At 34.7% G+C, this 18,486-nt stretch overlaps 1 protein-coding gene across 1 annotated transcript in view; it reads right to left on the minus strand.

Moving 5' to 3' along the window:
* LOC132740841 (LIM/homeobox protein Lhx1-like) overlaps positions 1-18,486 on the minus strand; it is a 53,057-nt gene that overhangs the window by 21,174 nt on the left and 13,397 nt on the right. The window contains exon 3 of the mRNA XM_060728863.1: positions 14,399-15,012. Coding sequence (XP_060584846.1) covers positions 14,399-15,012 — 614 coding nt within the window. The remainder of the gene's footprint in view (positions 1-14,398; positions 15,013-18,486) is intronic.

The raw sequence follows: 18,486 nt of genomic DNA on the forward strand, positions 1-18,486 counted from the left end.
GTATATGACTGTATCGCCCGACGTCATGTTGTTGAACCCGCTTTGAAATAGAAACCAATATATTTGTCTAAAGATATATAATTGATTGTCCTGAACTATAAACATATCGACAGACAATTAAACATTGTTAACGCGAAAGTAAACATCATACAACGATGTTGTCCGTGCACTTTACTATGCATTTTAAAACCTGGTGAAAACTAACTTAACCCTTTGCTTAAAAAGTTTAAAATGCATTAAAAACGTTTATGGGTTTAAAATCGTCTACCTTTTTACACCGTTCGTTGGTGTTCCACTATAAATAATAAATTCTGCCATAAATATATACTTAATATCTTATCGCGCTTGTTTGGGTGTCAAGAAACCAAAATTTATTGTCATGCGCACAAAGCCGGTCCTTTAATTTCTAGATTTACATTTTTAACGCGTCATAGTAAATTCTACAGGTCATTAATTGTAAAAATAAATCAAGTATTAACCATATTCAGTTACGCAGAGTTTTACTTTTATTGGGATAATATGAACAGTATATCCCTCATTTAATGTCGACGCATTCAGTAAAGTACTAATATAAAATGAAAATCTGTTTTACTTTTAAAACGGCAATTTTTCTTTTTATTATCTAACGTCCAATGTTTTCACTCCATATTAGGACGACAACGGTATATAGTTGTTCCAGACTCCGAATGTTGGTGCTGGTTTTAATTATCAGAGACCGGTTTAAAATGTTTAGATAATTGTTTTGATTTCAATAAATCATGCCAACTGTCCAGCGCAGTGTTATTTTAGTGCGCTCTGGTCCCTGTCAAGACTAAGCGTTCCATAGTAATTAATGATCCCCATATTTAGAAAATGAAATTTTACTTTTATTTTCTTAGAGGGCGCTTCCTGCATTTTGGTTGGTCAAAACTGTCCCTAGAAATAATAATTATATGCAAATGCAAGATTTGCCGCCTTTCCAAGGCGCAGTTGAAAATAAGATTTCGGAATGTGAAGTACAAATCTTGTGAATTTTTATTTATTAAGTTTCGGGCACAGATATCATTGTTCAGTAAGTTTATTTTTTGTTTTTTATTTGCCTTCGTTCGGGAAAATTATTGTTTAAATAATTTTTGTTCTAAAATAATTACATTTATTATTGTTAAGGTAAATACATTAACAATTTTATGTTAAGATAGATAAAACTGTATCCTAGTTAAAGTTTTGATGTAAAAGTAAATAATCTGTAATTCTATCAATTAATAAATTTGTTAACATTACTAGCAGCAGGATTCCCACAGTATTTGTTAAGGATGAATTATATATGTGACTTGTTTATTTGTAAGTATGTATGCATTCTTTGTATGTTGTTTTAATTGTTATTAATGGAAGTATAACTGTTTAACTTTCAGATAACCGCTGTATACGCTATATACGCTATCTACGCTATATACGCTATATACGCTATATACGTTAGATACACTATATACTCCTTAGACTATGTGTTGTTTCTGGAATAAAAGTGGAAAATATAGCGCGTGAATTGCATCTTTTTGTTGCCCAAACTTAGTGAAGCTGCCCATTACGACTGTGTCGTAGTGTCTTTGTAATTTGGTGAACAGTTGAAGTGAACACCCGTATTAACGTGTTCTCTCTCAGCCACCAACGTAATCTACACTGTGTTCTTACAGTTATTGAACAGTATAGTTCCTACAGTTGTTGAACACCGTGTTATTCTACAGTTATTGAACATAATCTATTAACGAAAAGGTGAAAGTTAATTGGATTAAACAGTATTTATTTGGATTATATTTGTAAACATATATTCCGTATCATCAAAAGATGGCAAGTGACGTAACCAGTAACGAAGCTGAAGTCAATATGAAGAAGCGTGTGTCAAGCTTCCAACGAGTATCAAAGGCAATTAAAATTAAGATGGCGGCAGGCGAGTCCGACTTCCAGCAGTTGCAGAAAGACCTATGTAACTGCTGGGGGGAAATTGTTAGTGTACGTGAGAGTCATGCGACGTCAATAAATGACAAACGGTACGAGGAAATGCACAAGCAGTACCGGGATATAATATCTCAAATCAGTGTTTTGAATCAAGAATACACGAGTTGTGCAAATTCCGTTGTAACGTGTAGCTCTACAGCCTCACGCAAGCGGAGGGCAGAACTGCGCCTCCGCCAGCTGAAAGAAAAACAAGAAACAGAGCGCAGAAGCGAAGAGGCTCGCCGGGAGCTCGAACTGCAGTCGGCCCGGCACGAGCTAGAACTTGCTGAGATTGAAGAAGAAGATTCCGATGACAGAGGAGTGCTATCCTTACCCGACGAGCCAGCAACCGATGTTCGAGTTGAAAATTACGTGAAGGACTTACCTGACAATGCAATTAGTGAAAATCTTTGTGATAATATACCATCAAGACAAATTTATTCTCAAAACGTTTATGGTTTACCTAAACCGGAGTTGATTAAATTTAGTGGGAATCCTGCTGATTATTGTAAATTCATCAGCAATTTCGAAACCAATATCGAGGCAAGGGTAAGTGACAATAGATTAAAATTAAATTATTTAATTCAATTGTGTCAGGGTGAAGCAAAATATTGTATCGAAGATTGTGTAATTTTGTCTCCGGACGAAGGCTATTTAAGGGCTAAAGAAATCCTTAAATCTAGGTACGGTAAACCACATTTAGTGGCCCGGTCCCATGTAGATAGTTTAGTAAATGGGAGTGCCATAAAAAAATAATGACGTAAAGGGACTAATGAACCTGTCACTCCATATGGAGAAATGTCATATGACCTTGACACAGCTAGGTTTTATGTCCGATGTGAATAATACGGAAAACCTACGCAAAATAGTTAGGAGACTTCCACTTCACATTCGGTCCCAGTGGGTCGAACGTGCAAGTAGCCTGATAGAGCAGGGGCTCGAACCAAATTTTAACCATCTTCTAACCTTTGTGAGGGAACGGTCAATTGTAGCCAATACAATGTATAGTTATGACCTTGCGAATGAGTCAAAACAAACAGTGAATTCGCAAAGAAATTCCCACATAAATCCTCCTCAGCGTAATAAAGTAGTTACACTGTCCACTGGCTCTGATAAGAGAAATACAGGTAAATCTCCCTTAGAGAAATCCGCTAGGGGACGATTATCATGTATTTATTGTAATAAGGCCCATAAATTAAGGGCATGCGCAGAGTTTCGCTCCATTGATATTGATTCAAAGCTGAGAGTTATCAGAGAGCATGAAATGTGTGAAAACTGTTTGTATTTCAAACATGTTGCCGAAAATTGTAGGCAAAATAGTTTTTGTGATGTTTCAGGTTGTACCGGGAAACATAATACAATGTTTCACCGAGATTCTAGTAAAATCAACAAATTTACAAATGTTGAGGATAAATATGTTGCGGCTTCCGAATCGAGGTGTAAACAAAACAAGGTAAGTTTACGCATAGTTCCTGTCGTCGTCGGAACGAAAACTATGCAAGTAGAAACGTATGCTCTCCTTGATGAAGGGAGCGATGTAACGCTTTGTAGCGATAGCCTTGTAAAAAGGCTTGGGGTTGAAAGTAAACCTTGTAAGTTCACGTTAACTACAGTGAACAAGTCTGGTCAAAATATAAATGGCAAAGAAGTTAAACTACAGGTAAGTGCATTAAATGGGGGTCAGGTCATTGACCTTCAAAAGGTATGGTCTGTAAAAACCCTGCCTATATCCTTGCAGTCGTTGCCAGACCAGTCTGTGACAGGTAAGTGGAAACACCTTAATGGTATCAATTTACCGAAAATTGATGTAAACAAAGTTGAGTTGCTTGTGGGAAGCGACACCCCAGACGCATTCTGGGTAGAAGAGCAGCGAAGGGGGAATAAAGGTGAGCCCTATGCAATTAGGTCAATATTAGGCTGGAGTATTATAGGACCCACATGTAATGGATCGTCAAATGATCAAGGTAGTATCAATTTTCAGTTCGCTTCTAGTACACAGTTGCAAATCGATAAGTTATGGGCAACCGACTTCCCAGATGTCAAGAGCTGTGGCACAGGGATGTCACAGGAAGACCGTCGTGCACTTTCAGTAATGAAAGGTACAGTAGTAAAGGAAAACGGTCATTACAAATTGGGACTCCCGTGGAGAAACCCAGACGTAAGTCTTCCAAATAACGTGAAGATGGCTACGGTAAGACTATCTCATTTGAAGCGAAAACTTCAAAGAGATAATAAGTTATTTGATATGTATAAAGAAACGGTGAATGGGTATATTGATAAGGGTTATGCTTCCTTATTAGATACCAGAACGGGATTCGAACCCGGACGTATTTGGTATCTACCTCATCATCCAGTTGTGAACCAAAAGAAGCCGGGTAAGGTAAGAGTTGTCTTTGACTGTGCTGCTAAGTATCGAGGCACATCATTGAATGACAATCTGTTACAAGGTCCCGACCTAACTAACAGTATTACTGGCGTACTTATGCGATTCCGGCAGGCCCCAGTAGCATTGGTTGCGGACATAGAAGCCATGTTCCACCAGGTAAGAGTATGTGAGCATGATAGGGATTCTTTAAGGTTCCTTTGGTGGCCTCAAGGTAACTTGAACGAGGAACCAAAGGAGTATCGTATGAACGTCCACTTGTTTGGTGCAACTTCGTCACCAAGTTGTGCGGCTTTCTGTTTAAAGCGCACGGCAAATGAAAATACTGATAAATTCAGTCAAGAAGCGGTAAGTACGGTTGAACGTAATTTCTACGTTGATGACCTTCTTAAGTCAGTATTAGACTCAAGTTCGGGAATTAGACTTGCCGCAGAAATGAAAGAACTTCTTTCTTTAGGGGGCTTCAGACTGACAAAGTGGCTCTCTAATTGTGAACATGTCATGAATTCGATCCCGGAAGCGGATCGAGCTCAGTCAAAGGAAAAAATAGACCTTGACAACGAATCGTCATGTGAGCGAACACTTGGGTTACAGTGGCATGTTAAGTATGATCATTTTGTGTTTGATGTTAATCTCCGTGACAAAGGTACGACAAGACGTAATATCTTGTCGGTTGCCAGTTCATTGTATGATCCGCTTGGGCTTGTTGCACCAGTGACGTTAACACCAAAATTGATTCTACAACGTGCTTGTAGAACAAACCTAGGCTGGGACGAACAAATTCCAGATGCGGATGCTGAAAAATGGTTGCAGTGGCTAGCCAGTCTATCAGCACTATCGAAGGTAAGTATAGATAGATGTATAATACCAGGTTAGCTCGACAGGTCAACCTTGAAAGCTGAACTACATATGTTTAGTGATTCATCGGAGTATGCCTATGGATCGAGCGTGTACTTAAAAGTGTATGACGCGAAGGGGCACAGTAAGTGCAGTCTTATTATAGGTAAGTCTAGGTTAGCACCTATAAAGGCTATTTCGATACCAAGACTCGAACTTGCAGCAGCTGTAGTTGCTGTAAAACTGTATCAGATTGTCATAGAGGAGCTTGATGTAAAAATTACTGAAAGGTACTTTTGGACGGACTCTATGATTGTGTTAGGTTACATAAGAAATGAAACGAAAAGGTTTAAGACTTTCGTTGCAAATAGACTATCAATAATTCATGAGGTGACGTCACCACATGACTGGAGGTATGTACCCTCAAAGAGTAACCCTGCCGACATTGCGTCAAGGGGAGTTAATCCGCAAGAAACTGAAAGGCTTGACATATGGTTGAATGGTCCCGAATTCCTTAAAAGGAATGAAACAGAGTGGCCAGTGCAGGTAAGTAATGCAACCGTAAATGATGATGACATAGAGCTCAAACCTCAGGCTAGTGTACTAAACACTCATGGTAAGTATAATTTGAGTATGAATACGTTACTTAGTAAGTTCTCCGACTGGCATAAACATCAAAATGCAGTCGCTTGGCTACTACGTTTTAAGTGTTTCTTAATTGAGAAATACTTACCCCAAAGACGAAGTCTTTACAGTAAGGTAAGTAGTAAACCCCTTAGTGTGGGGGAAATTAAAATGGCACAAACAGCCATTTTTAAATTAGTTCAAACGGAGGCGTTTGAAAATGAAATAAGTGAATTAAAGGCTCAGAGGCCAGTTCCGAGTTCGAGCCCTCTGAAAAGGCTATGTCCTATATTAAAGGATAATGTAATGCGAGTCGGCGGACGACTAGCAATGTCCGACCTACACGTAGATGCTAAGCATCAAATTATCTTGCCGAGTAGCCATCACGTGACAAGAATCCTGATACAAAACTGTCATAAACAGAATGCGCACATGGGTCCAGTACATATTCTGGCCATGTTGCGACAAAAGTATTGGATAATCCATGGTCTGCAAACAGTTAAGTCTGTTATCGGTAGGTGCATAACGTGCAAACGACAGTTACAACGACCGGAATTGCAACAGATGTGCGATCTTCCAGAAGAAAGACTCACACCCGATAAGGCACCGTTTACGTATGTCGGTGTCGATTATTTTGGCCGATGACTGTGAAGTCTGGAAGACGACATCTGAAAAGATACGGCTGTATATTTACGTGCTTGACCACCAGAGCAGTGCACATTGAAATTGCTCATAGCTTAGATACGGACTCTTTCATCTGTGCACTGCAAAGGTTTGTAAGTCGTAGAGGCCGTCCCGAAAAAATATTCAGTGACAATGGGAAAAATTTTGTATCAGGAGATAGAGTTTTGCGTGATAGCATTCGGCAATTTAATCAAAGTCGACTCGCAAAATTATGTCAACAGCAAGAAATGAAATGGCATTTTAATCCTCCATATGCAAGTCATATGGGCGGTATTTGGGAACGGTTAGTACGGTCAACAAAAAGGGCTATAAAATCAGTCATTGGAGAACAACTTCTCAACGATGAGGCTCTGTTAACTTTAGTTACAGAGATAGAAAAGATTCTCAATGATAGACCGATTACCCAGGTAAGTAGTGATCAAAGGGATCCAGAACCCTTATCCCCAAATAAACCTTTGATTATGAGACCAAATGCTTCATTCCCACCAGGTTTATTTGATAAGCGAGATGTTTATTGTAAACGCTGGTGGCGACAGGTACAGTATCTAGCGAATGTTTTCTGGAAAAGGTGGGTTCGAGAATATCTGCCGACCTTAAAGGTAAGACAAAAATGGCATAACATTCAAAGGAATGTGTCCGTAAATGACCTCGTTCTCGTCTGCGACGAGCAATTATCTCGGGGCAAATGGCCATAAGGCCTCGTTCTGGATGTAAACAAAGGTAGAGACGGACTTGTAAGGTCATGTAAGGTCAAGGTAAATGGGTCCGTGAAAGTACGGCCGATTACGATGTTATGTGTATTGGAACAGGAAATTGTTCATGCTAACTGATAACAATAGTCAGCAGTGAATTAACGTTTAATGAGCGACTTTGTTTGCCTCGCTATTAAGACGTTACGATATTTAAAAAAGTGTATATATGTGTAACATAATCTAGATTAGTAAAAAATTCTAGAACTTGTGAATGTTTTGATTTTTACAAAACGAGTATTAAATTCTTCGTCTTCCCTTAATATATAAGAATGAACTTATGTAAAAAAGTTCATTGAGGGCCGGTGTTCCAGACTCCGAATGTTGGTGCTGGTTTTAATTATCAGAGACCGGTTTAAAATGTTTAGATAATTGTTTTGATTTCAATAAATCATGCCAACTGTCCAGCGCCGTGTTATTTTAGTGCGCTCTGGTCCCTGTCAAGACTAAGCGTTCCATAGTAATTAATGATCCCATATTTAGAAAATGAAATTTTACTTTTATTTTCTTAGAGGGCGCTTCCTGCATTTTGGTTGGTCAAAACTGTCCCTAGAAATAATAATTATATGCAAATGCAAGATTTGCCGCCTTTCCAAGGCGCAGTTGAAAATAAGATTTCGGAATGTGAAGTACAAATCTTGTGAATTTTTATTTATTAAGTTTCGGGCACAGATATCATTGTTCAGTAAGTTTATTTTTTTTGTTTTTTATTTGCCTTCGTTCGGGAAAATTATTGTTTAAATAATTTTTGTTCTAAAATAATTACATTTATTATTGTTAAGGTAAATACATTAACAATTTTATGTTAAGATAGATAAAACTGTATCCTAGTTAAAGTTTTGATGTAAAAGTAAATAATCTGTAATTCTATCAATTAATAAATTTGTTAACATTACTAGCAGCAGGATTCCCACAGTATTTGTTAAGGATGAATTATATATGTGACTTGTTTATTTGTAAGTATGTATGCATTCTTTGTATGTTGTTTTAATTGTTATTAATGGAAGTATAACTGTTTAACTTTCAGATAACCGCTGTATACGCTATATACGCTATCTACGCTATATACGCTATATACGCTATATACGTTAGATACACTATATACTCCTTAGACTATGTGTTGTTTCTGGAATAAAAGTGGAAAATATAGCGCGTGAATTGCATCTTTTTGTTGCCCAAACTTAGTGAAGCTGCCCATTACGACTGTGTCGTAGTGTCTTTGTAATTTGGTGAACAGTTGAAGTGAACACCCGTATTAACGTGTTCTCTCTCAGCCACCAACGTAATCTACACTGTGTTCTTACAGTTATTGAACAGTATAGTTCCTACAGTTGTTGAACACCGTGTTATTCTACAATAGTATATCCCTAACCTCCTACAAATAAAGTATGAAATAAGAATACAAAAGATTTTCCCCAAATCTATTGTATGTATATTGCTTATGCTATAGAAAATGAATGTGTTAAGCACTATAAAAAGTAAAATATTTTTCTAACAAATATATCTGCAACTTCTAATGCCTATTTCATTTTTCGAATTTTGTCCGAGATATATTGCATAACATAGTTAATATACATGTAGCATGTTATTAAAAATGTCTTCTCATTTTGCACTGGAAACCTTAATTTTTTTACATTTTCACCTGTGACATTTGTCTTTTGTTTGTTTCTTTATAGTTTGTTTTGTATTTGACGCCAGACATTTTATATCGACTTTCTTTCAACCTTATCACAATAGCTGTGATCCCTTTAATTACTGGGGATATGTGGGTCGTTTAATCTCTAAATTTATGTATCATTGGACTAATTTATGTTTAAATTCCGCAAACCGTTAACCGATAGCAGCAGATGTACTTCACATATCGCATCGTACCTCTAAAATATGCGAGTTCAGATTATCAAGGAAGAGTGCAACGTTCACAGAACGCAGCCCCAAATTATCCAGCAACACTGGACCACTGGAAAGCCACCCTCTGGGTCACCGCACAAGCGCTGGACAAACACGTGTATTGGCTTGAAAAAGACACCGAAGTTAGATCCAAGATGGAGATTACAGCATTACAAATATTTTATTATATTGCATAGATTGATTACTGCATGATGCTGACTTAGAAGAAAGCACGTGAAATTTGTGCTCCGTCGAATTTTGAAAGAAAATTGTGTTCCGTCTGATTTACACAAAGCACGCGCTCCTTTGGTTTGGATAACTTGTGTTTCGTCTTTTTCATAAAGTATTTTTTCCTTTGTAAATGTTAATATTACTAGAAATAAAATTGGTTCTGTATTCAGTCAAATCTATCAAAACGACCATTAGGAAAAAATATTAAAAACATCGTTGATATCATTGTTAAAGAATCTACTCATGCAGGTAGGTTTTCTATTGGTCTGTTTTTTTAAGTTCCGAAATAAAATAACATTTTTTTCAATACAATTATTGTAACATTGTAAAACATTTGATATTATATGTTAATAGCTTCACACTTTCTTATTCAACGTATTAAAATGCATACACAAAAAAATAATTCCTTGGAAAGCTTAAAACTTTGTAGAATGTTATTCTCGTGCGCACGTTTTAGATAAGGTTACCAGAAAGCTAGAAGAAGAGACAGGGTATTTTTTCAGTATCATGATTAAGTTTGTTTTCTTTTGATCTACCGCCAGACAAGCCTTTAATCATAAATGACATGATGACAGTAGGAGCTACTTAGGCTGTTATTAATAGCACTTTTTATTTTGTTTCAGGAGTCCCGTCAAAATGTGAAGGGAGAGAAAAAATTACTACGCCATTCTGTCGACCTGAAAACGGTTTGAGAGGGAAAAAAGAAGGCAATTTTTTCAAACAACCCGTTTCAAAAAAAATATAAGGAAAGCAAAAGGGAGTCCGGTGCTTTTTAAGCGTTATATGAGGTGACAGTCGGTGCTATGCCATGTTACGGTGGACATTATATAGACTAGATGAAACCAATACTCTGAGTCAGGAATAATATGAGACAAACTTAAACTTAAAAAAATGGCGGGAAATTGGCCTTCGTTATGAATTATGAAACAAATTACTGATAAGGACGCGTAGACTGATCTAGTATCTTCAAAATCAAGTTTTGAGTTTATAAATATGTCGACCTTTTTTATTAAAACAAAATCATTTTAATGTATAATCAACGCTGGTTATTTCACATAATAAAATATAGATAGGAAATTACAGTGGCATTTATCAGCACTGTAGGCCTGTAAACTGTTTCAAGAATTTCATGTACATGTACATGTATATAATTTGGTGGCAGCGCCCTGTAGGGTTTATTCTTCAATTATATGATCTATGCGGAACATCTGATCAAAGTTGTCTCTCTTTCCATCATTAAATGAACGATGTGGGGCACATACTTTAGTAACGTATCGAAACATTTTATCGTCTATTTCATTAGATTTTCTACACTTCATTCAATTATTCTATGCGGGTTCTGGTTAACATATATTACCAGGCAAACTGTTTTTCTAGCATTTACCGACCAACGTAATTCTCGACATATACATTTCCTACATAAATAAACTTCAGTATATACAAAATTTGATAACGTTTCAGCACCTGTATGATTTACAAAGTAGAATTTGATTTTAACCAGTCGCACAACATCCTGGCACTTTTCAACGAAAGACTTGAGTTCCAGAACTACTTTTTCGGTACTACTTTTTGAAGTCCAGGAGTTTCGTGAAATGGCTCTTGTGTTTGATTAGTCTGTAACTAAGTGGATGAATTTAAATGTCGGGAAACATCATTCAGATTAAGTGCCGAATTTAAGTGTTACATGGCTGTGTATGTATAATATCTTATGTAAGTAAGTGTGTGTGTGTTACAGGTCCTGGCTTCTATAGAAAATAGGAACCAGAAACAGTACAAGTCAAACGAATGACGGATATTTTTCCGGTGTAATAATGGCCTTGAATATTACAAAAATAACTTCCAAATAACGAGAGATTTTACTTTTTGACGAGCACAACTTTTTTGGAAAAAAACCACTAAATTTTGAGAAGTTGAACCTATCCGTGTATTACTGAAAGAACTACAAAATCATCTTTATATCGTTATGAAAGACCATTCGGGACCATGTTTTTTTTATTATAGCAATAGTTAAATAAAGACAACAATTTAAAACTTTAATCCATCTTTTAATTCCGATTTCAATTTTGATCAAGCATCGTCTTGATACATCACTATGTAAGATTTATATTGTTTTATTCTTAATAATATTGACATACATTTGTATTCAACGTACTATCAATGAAATAGAGTAGATCGTTGCGGGTCTTTAATAAATCAAAATAGTGGATCAAATTTTAATCTCTATTCATAAACATATTTGATACTTTTTCACAACTTCGTGAAAAGGACGGTGGAAGGCTGTCGGGTACTTTGTCGTTTAATTTTCGGAGTACCACAAGGATTTTCTTTATTCATGTTATATTTCAATGTAAAGTTTTGAAGAGTCAGATTTCTTTATCGGTTTTGTGTAACATATTTACTACAGCTCAAATGCGAGAAGAGGGAAAAAGGTCTTTATTTGGGAAAAGGACAATTTCGTTGTTTTTGATCACTTGGATTATCGATCTATCTTCTTTCATTTTTGAAATATATATAAATTTAGGAAATGTTCAGTTACAATATTTTTCTTTACATACTACAGGCCACATTTAAACTTACAACCAGTTTTGTCCATTTAACATAGTTATAATGTTCGTTAAAGATAATATTTCACAGTGACAGTTGATATAATATTTTTTTTATATAAATGATGAATATTATGCACTCATTCGGTGAGATGGATTTTATTTCACTGGTAAGCATAGAATAATAAACGATAACGCGATCAACCTGTGCATAGCAATTATTACCTCCCCTGGTTGCCATTTTGGGGGTCAGTAACAATACATCATCTTCGTGAAAACTGATAAAAATCTTTACCATACTGGTGCTGTAATAATATTTCGTTGCGCATGTATAAAAGTATTTGACAATTCACGTAAATCAGCTGTTTATATGTTTTTTTTCATATTTTAGCAAAATGGCAGCCATTTTTTGGCAATGGAGGTAAATATTGTAAAAATCGGTAACTATAATTTTATACAAAATAAGGTTTCCTTAGCGTTCGTTATCATTGTACAAGCCCTAATATTTAACATAATGTTCTCTTCAGTCATATACTGCTTTTGTGGAAATAGTTTGTTCTTTTTTACATTTTTAAATCTATTTGAACTTTTTGTTAACTGGGGACTTCAGTTACAGTCTAATCTACATCTGAACAGATTTGACTACTGTTACGTTTTTAATGTGCATGAATTTTAATTGTTAAACCCAACACAGTTGATCAATAGCTGTCAATTCATTTAAATGGTGTAGTTTTTTTCTAAATGTAACAAGAAAAGACACGAAATATATATACAAATAAAATATCAGATATAACTCTTGAAATTTACACCCACGCATAAAAATAAAAAATAGTCTTGCGTATGAAAGAATATTTCCTAGCGTGTTTTTTTTTCCTTTAAATTTTTAAACTATTTTTAATGAAGTGCATCGGTAGAATTGAGCTATGCAAGCGTATGAAACTGAAAAATCTCAGATAAAAAGGAAACATTTCTCCAGATTTGGGCTTTAATACAGGATATATGGTGTCACATAATAGGTTAGCGGGTGGGCGAACATATTTCCTCGCTCTGCAGCTATCTTCCGCTCACGTTTTGACATGGTATGAAAGAAATCATGTCAACGAAACGAGCTAACGTGCATATAAATGAGCAAGCTGGTACGGTCGAAATCCCCGTATGAAAAGAGAATTATTATTTCGGTATGTACGCGATTCATGTTATTGTTCGACCACTTGGACGAAATAAATTCTATTGAATTTTGGGCAGAGTCTACTTGAATTATTAACTGCTGAAATCATTGGAATGAAGTTGGAATATTTTATGAAACGCCAGTCAAGCGGCGTGATATTTGTACAAAGGTTACTAGGGTGAAATAGCGAAATCTTGGAGGTGGACCTTGGACATATTGACCGTAAAAATACACAAGGTATTCCGAGTACCTGATGTCGCCGGGTCGTCTGCTACACAAAATCGTTTAAAAGAGTTTAAATACGTAAAAAAGTTTTCACCTTTGCCTGTACAAAGTAGCTATGACAATTCTGTCATATTATTCAAACCATGTTTCAATGGAAGCAGATCTTATAACGTAGCTATCTTACATGTCAAACTGGACATTGATTGCAAATGATTGGACAATATTAATACACCTTTTATTTATTTGAATAATTTAAGTAAACAAGTAATAATTTAAATGAAATCTGTATGCCATCCTTGAAACTTTAACATTGTTAAGATGTCTGACATTATTTTACTAGCAGTTTCAGACATTTTTGCGTCATTTAACATAAATCCTTTCTTCCTATATCTTCTGTAAGTTGAAAAGTTATATAGACATGTGTTTTCATGACATACTTTTATAGTACAATTTCAAGAATCACGATTCCTCGGTCTCATGTGCAACACGCATAAACATTTAACCAAAGCTATAAGGTGCAAGCTTTATTGCCCGAAAGATTAATAATTCACACAAAGTTCAATTAAATACGAGAAAGGTATGTTATAGTCACAAGAAGTGTCAGGACAAAGTTGTCACACGTGGAAGGTTTTAAGCTCTATTGTTAATCAATACATTTGTTATTTACTTCGTCGTCATACTAAATACTGTGGCATGATTCAAATGGATACTTTTTGTCAGTTCGGTTTTTTAACATGAAAATGGTCTGTTAGTGTGGAACATTAAAGCGATTTAATCATTCCAAAATTATCCTTATCTGCTAAAATATTATATATCCTTATTGCTTTATAAATGTAAAAGCAAAACTACATAGCGATTTTTTGAAAAGTGAAACATGATCATTTTTCGAAAATTTACAAAAGGAATAGCTAGTCCAGGCTCCTACAAATAATGTAGGAATTAGCTTAATCTTTTGATCCTTCTCCTATCAGAAATATTTCATATAAATCATCACTGAATAGAAACTATATATAAGTATTCTCCTGGTAGAAACTTATATTGCAACATGAACGAGAAACATTTTGATTTAATGATGTGATTAACAAATGTTTCTTACCTGAATAACACGCATGTTTAGACCCGTTTCCGCTGCCAGTTGCTCTCGGATATGACGTGTTGGCTTCGGAGTTGCGTTGAAGGAGGCCTTCAGCACTTCCAGCTGTTTGGCTTTAATAGTTGTGCGAGGGCCTCGTCGTTTATTCCCAGACTTTCCGTTACTCTCGCCATCTTTGTTGTTGTTAGTATCATTATTTTCTTGACTAGAACAGTTACTACCCGGATTATGGTCGGGTATTTGCGAGTCCTGTCCAGCAGGGCTCAAACAGGAGTCCGATAACTGGTCCCGATGCTCGTCTCTGAGACCCATGTTATCCGAATTTAGATGACAATCCGATAAGCTGTTAGTATCTGACTTAGAATCCGTTGATGTTTTTGAAATTGAAAGATTTAATCCTAAATGAGACCCTACTAAATGATTTGTTTGGTCTGTTGCTTGTATGTTAAGAGTTTGACTAATGTCACTTATTTGACCATTTAAAGAACCATGTTCAGAAGTTGCGTTAAATAAGTCTTGATCGTTCGATTGAGGTTCGTCTTGCGTTCCAAATTCGCCATCTTGCATGGACTGGTCTAAAACACTTTCAAAATCGCCATCGTCCTCTACATCAGAACCTGAAATCAAAACAGTATTAAATAAAAGTTGTTGGTGTAATATTTAATGAAAATGGCGTTGTCTCAGCGGACAGTAAGTAGGCAAGTATTTGTACTTTAGTGTTATCTATGCTGTTATCTGATGTCAATTGATTTCAGTTACATAACAGATAAACAGAGAATCCCGAAATAGCTCGCGTAGAAAACATTAATAAATGTTGATGATCATTTGTCAATATGCTTTACTTAGAATGATACTCAAATTTCATTTACAATTCAGCGTTGCAGACCGAAAAAAAAACATTTTTTACAAATATTGACAGTCTTGTTTAGAAAAACAAAACCGTTAGATTTGTATACCCATTAAAATAAATTTTATTAGTCCCTTGCCTAGAGTAAAAATGATTAAAAGCCAAAGGCCAGCATGTTATTTATATTTACATTACACGCTTCCGTAGAAAGCTATTGCAACCTATTTAATTACTAGATAATCTTGTTTGTTCTCTAATGCAATTTGTATTTATTGAATATGCTGTTTAAATATTTGCTCTAAATCAACTACAAGTGTTTGTTCTGCGTTGACAATAATGTGTCAAAAACATTGAAACAAACAATGCCGGGCTCCAGCGGTTGAATTTCGATCTACCTTTGTTATTACCGTTTAATCACTTCAACAACGACGATCAATTGCTATTAAGCAAGAAATTTCTATTGTCCACAAGGGGTATTTAAACAATTAATGACATTGTCGCAGTGTTATGCACGATATGTATGTCTATAAAAAGATATACTCTTACAATCAATACGTCTGACAGTAGCTAAGTGAAGGTGTTTATTGTAAATTGATCAAAAACTCCCAATAGGTGTTTATTGGGATTTGAACACGCCATTTAAGTATAATTTTTATACGTATTTGCGTCATACAATGATAAAATCTAATAATGTCTACCAGCAACAGTTACTAGAAGACTTGCACAATATGGTAGTTCATTGCTTATAATATATTTTCAGGATATACAAAATGATTTAGGGACAATAATTGATGCTGATATTACTCATGTCAATACAATTCCTGATTAATTTGTATATATATTCTTTCTTTGGTTCTAAAAGTGAAAGAGCCTTATATACAAACAGTTAAATCGTTCAATACCAGTTCGTTACAATATAAATTTTCCTGTCTGATGCATAAGTAAGTCACAGAAATAGAGATGAATTAAAAATTAAATATTTAAAAATCTTTTTCTCAGAAACTATAACGCCTAGAGCTTAGATACTTGGCATCACCTTATGGTCCTGTACAAAAGTTATACGAATCATGCCCCTGATGGCAAAAATTGGTTTTTGTCCTTGGGTCACTTAGCTTGTATAAGAAATACATTTTACTTTTCTTTGGTGAAACTCCAAGGTCAAGAACTTAGATATTTGTCACGAAGCATTTTGTAGCAGACATCAACACTTATTTTAAAATTTAAGCAGCTTGGGCAAAACATGACAAACCAAATATGACCCCAATTCTGACTTTAACATATACAAATTGTGACTTTTTTATAGCCAAGAATCTCAGGTGAGCGATCCAGGGCCATCATGGCCCTCGAATCTTGTCTGTAATTTAGCGAAATGGTTTTCTTTTGCATTAATTGTCTTATAATTTAACAGTGTGTTTGTCGTTGTGCCATCTTAATTTAACAATGTCTTCATTGCATTGTTTGAACAAAAAAGCGTATTTGTAATTGTATTAACATATACATGTAATATTATAGTTATAATGTGTAATGCCCATTGTATTGTCTGGTAATTAACAAGTATGTTTTATAAATGGCATTGATCGTCTTGTTATTAAAAAGTATGTTTTATCTATTGCATTTATTGTCTTGCTATTGAAAAGCATGGTTTGCCCATTGCAATTATTGTCTTGTTATAGGACAGTGTGTTTTACCCATTGCATTGATTGTCTTGTTAAAGAACAGTATGTTTTACCCATTGCATTTATTGTTTTGTTATTAAACAGTATGTTTTATCTATTGCATTTATTGTTTTGTTATTAAACAGTATGTTTTACCCATTGCATTTATTGTCTTGTTAAAGAACAGTATGTTTTATCTTTTGCATTTATTGTTTTGTTATTAAACAGTATGTTTTACCCATTGCATTGATTGTCTTGTTATTAAACAGTATGTTTTATCTATTGCATTTATTGTTTTGTTATTAAACAGTATGTTTTACTCATTGCATTTATTGTCTTGTTAAAGAACAGTATGTTTTATCTATTGCATTTATTGCTTTGTTATTAAACAGTATGTTTTACCCATTGCATTTATTGTCTTGTTAAAGAACAGTATGTTTTATCTATTGCATTTATTGTTTTGTTATTAAACAGTATGTTTTACCCATTGCATTTATTGTCTTGTTAAAGGACAGTATGTTTTATCTATTGCATTTATTGCTTTGTTATTAAACAGTGTGTGTTTAACCATTGCATTTATTGTCTTGTTATTAAACAGTATGTTTTATCTATTGCATTTATTGTTTTGTTATTAAACAGTATGTTTTACCCGTCTTGTTATTAAACAGTATGTTTTATCTATTGCATTTATTGTTTTGTTATTAAACAGTATGTTTTACCCGTCTTGTTATTAAACAGTATGTTTTATCTATTGCATTTATTGTTTTGTTATTAAACAGTATGTTTTACCCGTCTTGTTATTAAACAGTATGTTTTATCTATTGCATTTATTGTTTTGTTATTAAACAGTATGTTTTACCCATTGCATTTATTGTCTTGTTAAAGAACAGTGTGTTTTACCCATTGCATTTATTGTCTTGTTATTAAACAGTATGTTTTATCTATTGCATTTATTGTTTTGTTATAAAACAGTATGTTTTACCCATTGCATTTATTGCTTTGTTATTAAACAGTGTGTGTTTAACCATTGCATTTATTGTTTTGCTATTAAACAGTATGTTTTACCCATTGCACTTATTTTTTGTTATTAAAGAGTGTGTTCTACATATGGCGTAAATCATCTTATCATTAAACAGTGTTTTACTAATTTCATTAATTACTTGTTACAGTATTTAACAATGTGGTTTGCCCATTATAGTGTCTTAAGTATACTTCAGCAATTATATTCTCTGTAAATGAACAGGGTGTTTTGCCCAAGTGCATTGTCTTGTTATGAAACATTGTGTTTTGCCAGTTGCATTGTCTGTGTTTTACCCATTGTATAAACGTGTTATTTATGTTTTTGTTATGCCTATTGCATTATTTGTCTTGCAATTGAATAATGTGTTTTATCCATAATTGTGTCTTTTTCTTCTACAGTATGTTTTGCCCATTGCAAGAATCGTCTTGGAATTTTCCAGGATTTTGCCTATTACATTGCCTTGTAATTTAACAGTGTGTTTTACCAGTTGAATTGATAATCTTGGAATTTTTTAGTTTCGTGAGACTCAATCAAACCTGGTCTGAAATTTTCATAAATTATTGATGTT

The sequence above is a fragment of the Ruditapes philippinarum genome, unplaced genomic scaffold (genome assembly GCF_026571515.1).
Source record: "Ruditapes philippinarum isolate M1 unplaced genomic scaffold, ASM2657151v2 ctg393_1_1_1_1, whole genome shotgun sequence".
Taxonomy (NCBI): domain Eukaryota; kingdom Metazoa; phylum Mollusca; class Bivalvia; order Venerida; family Veneridae; genus Ruditapes; species Ruditapes philippinarum.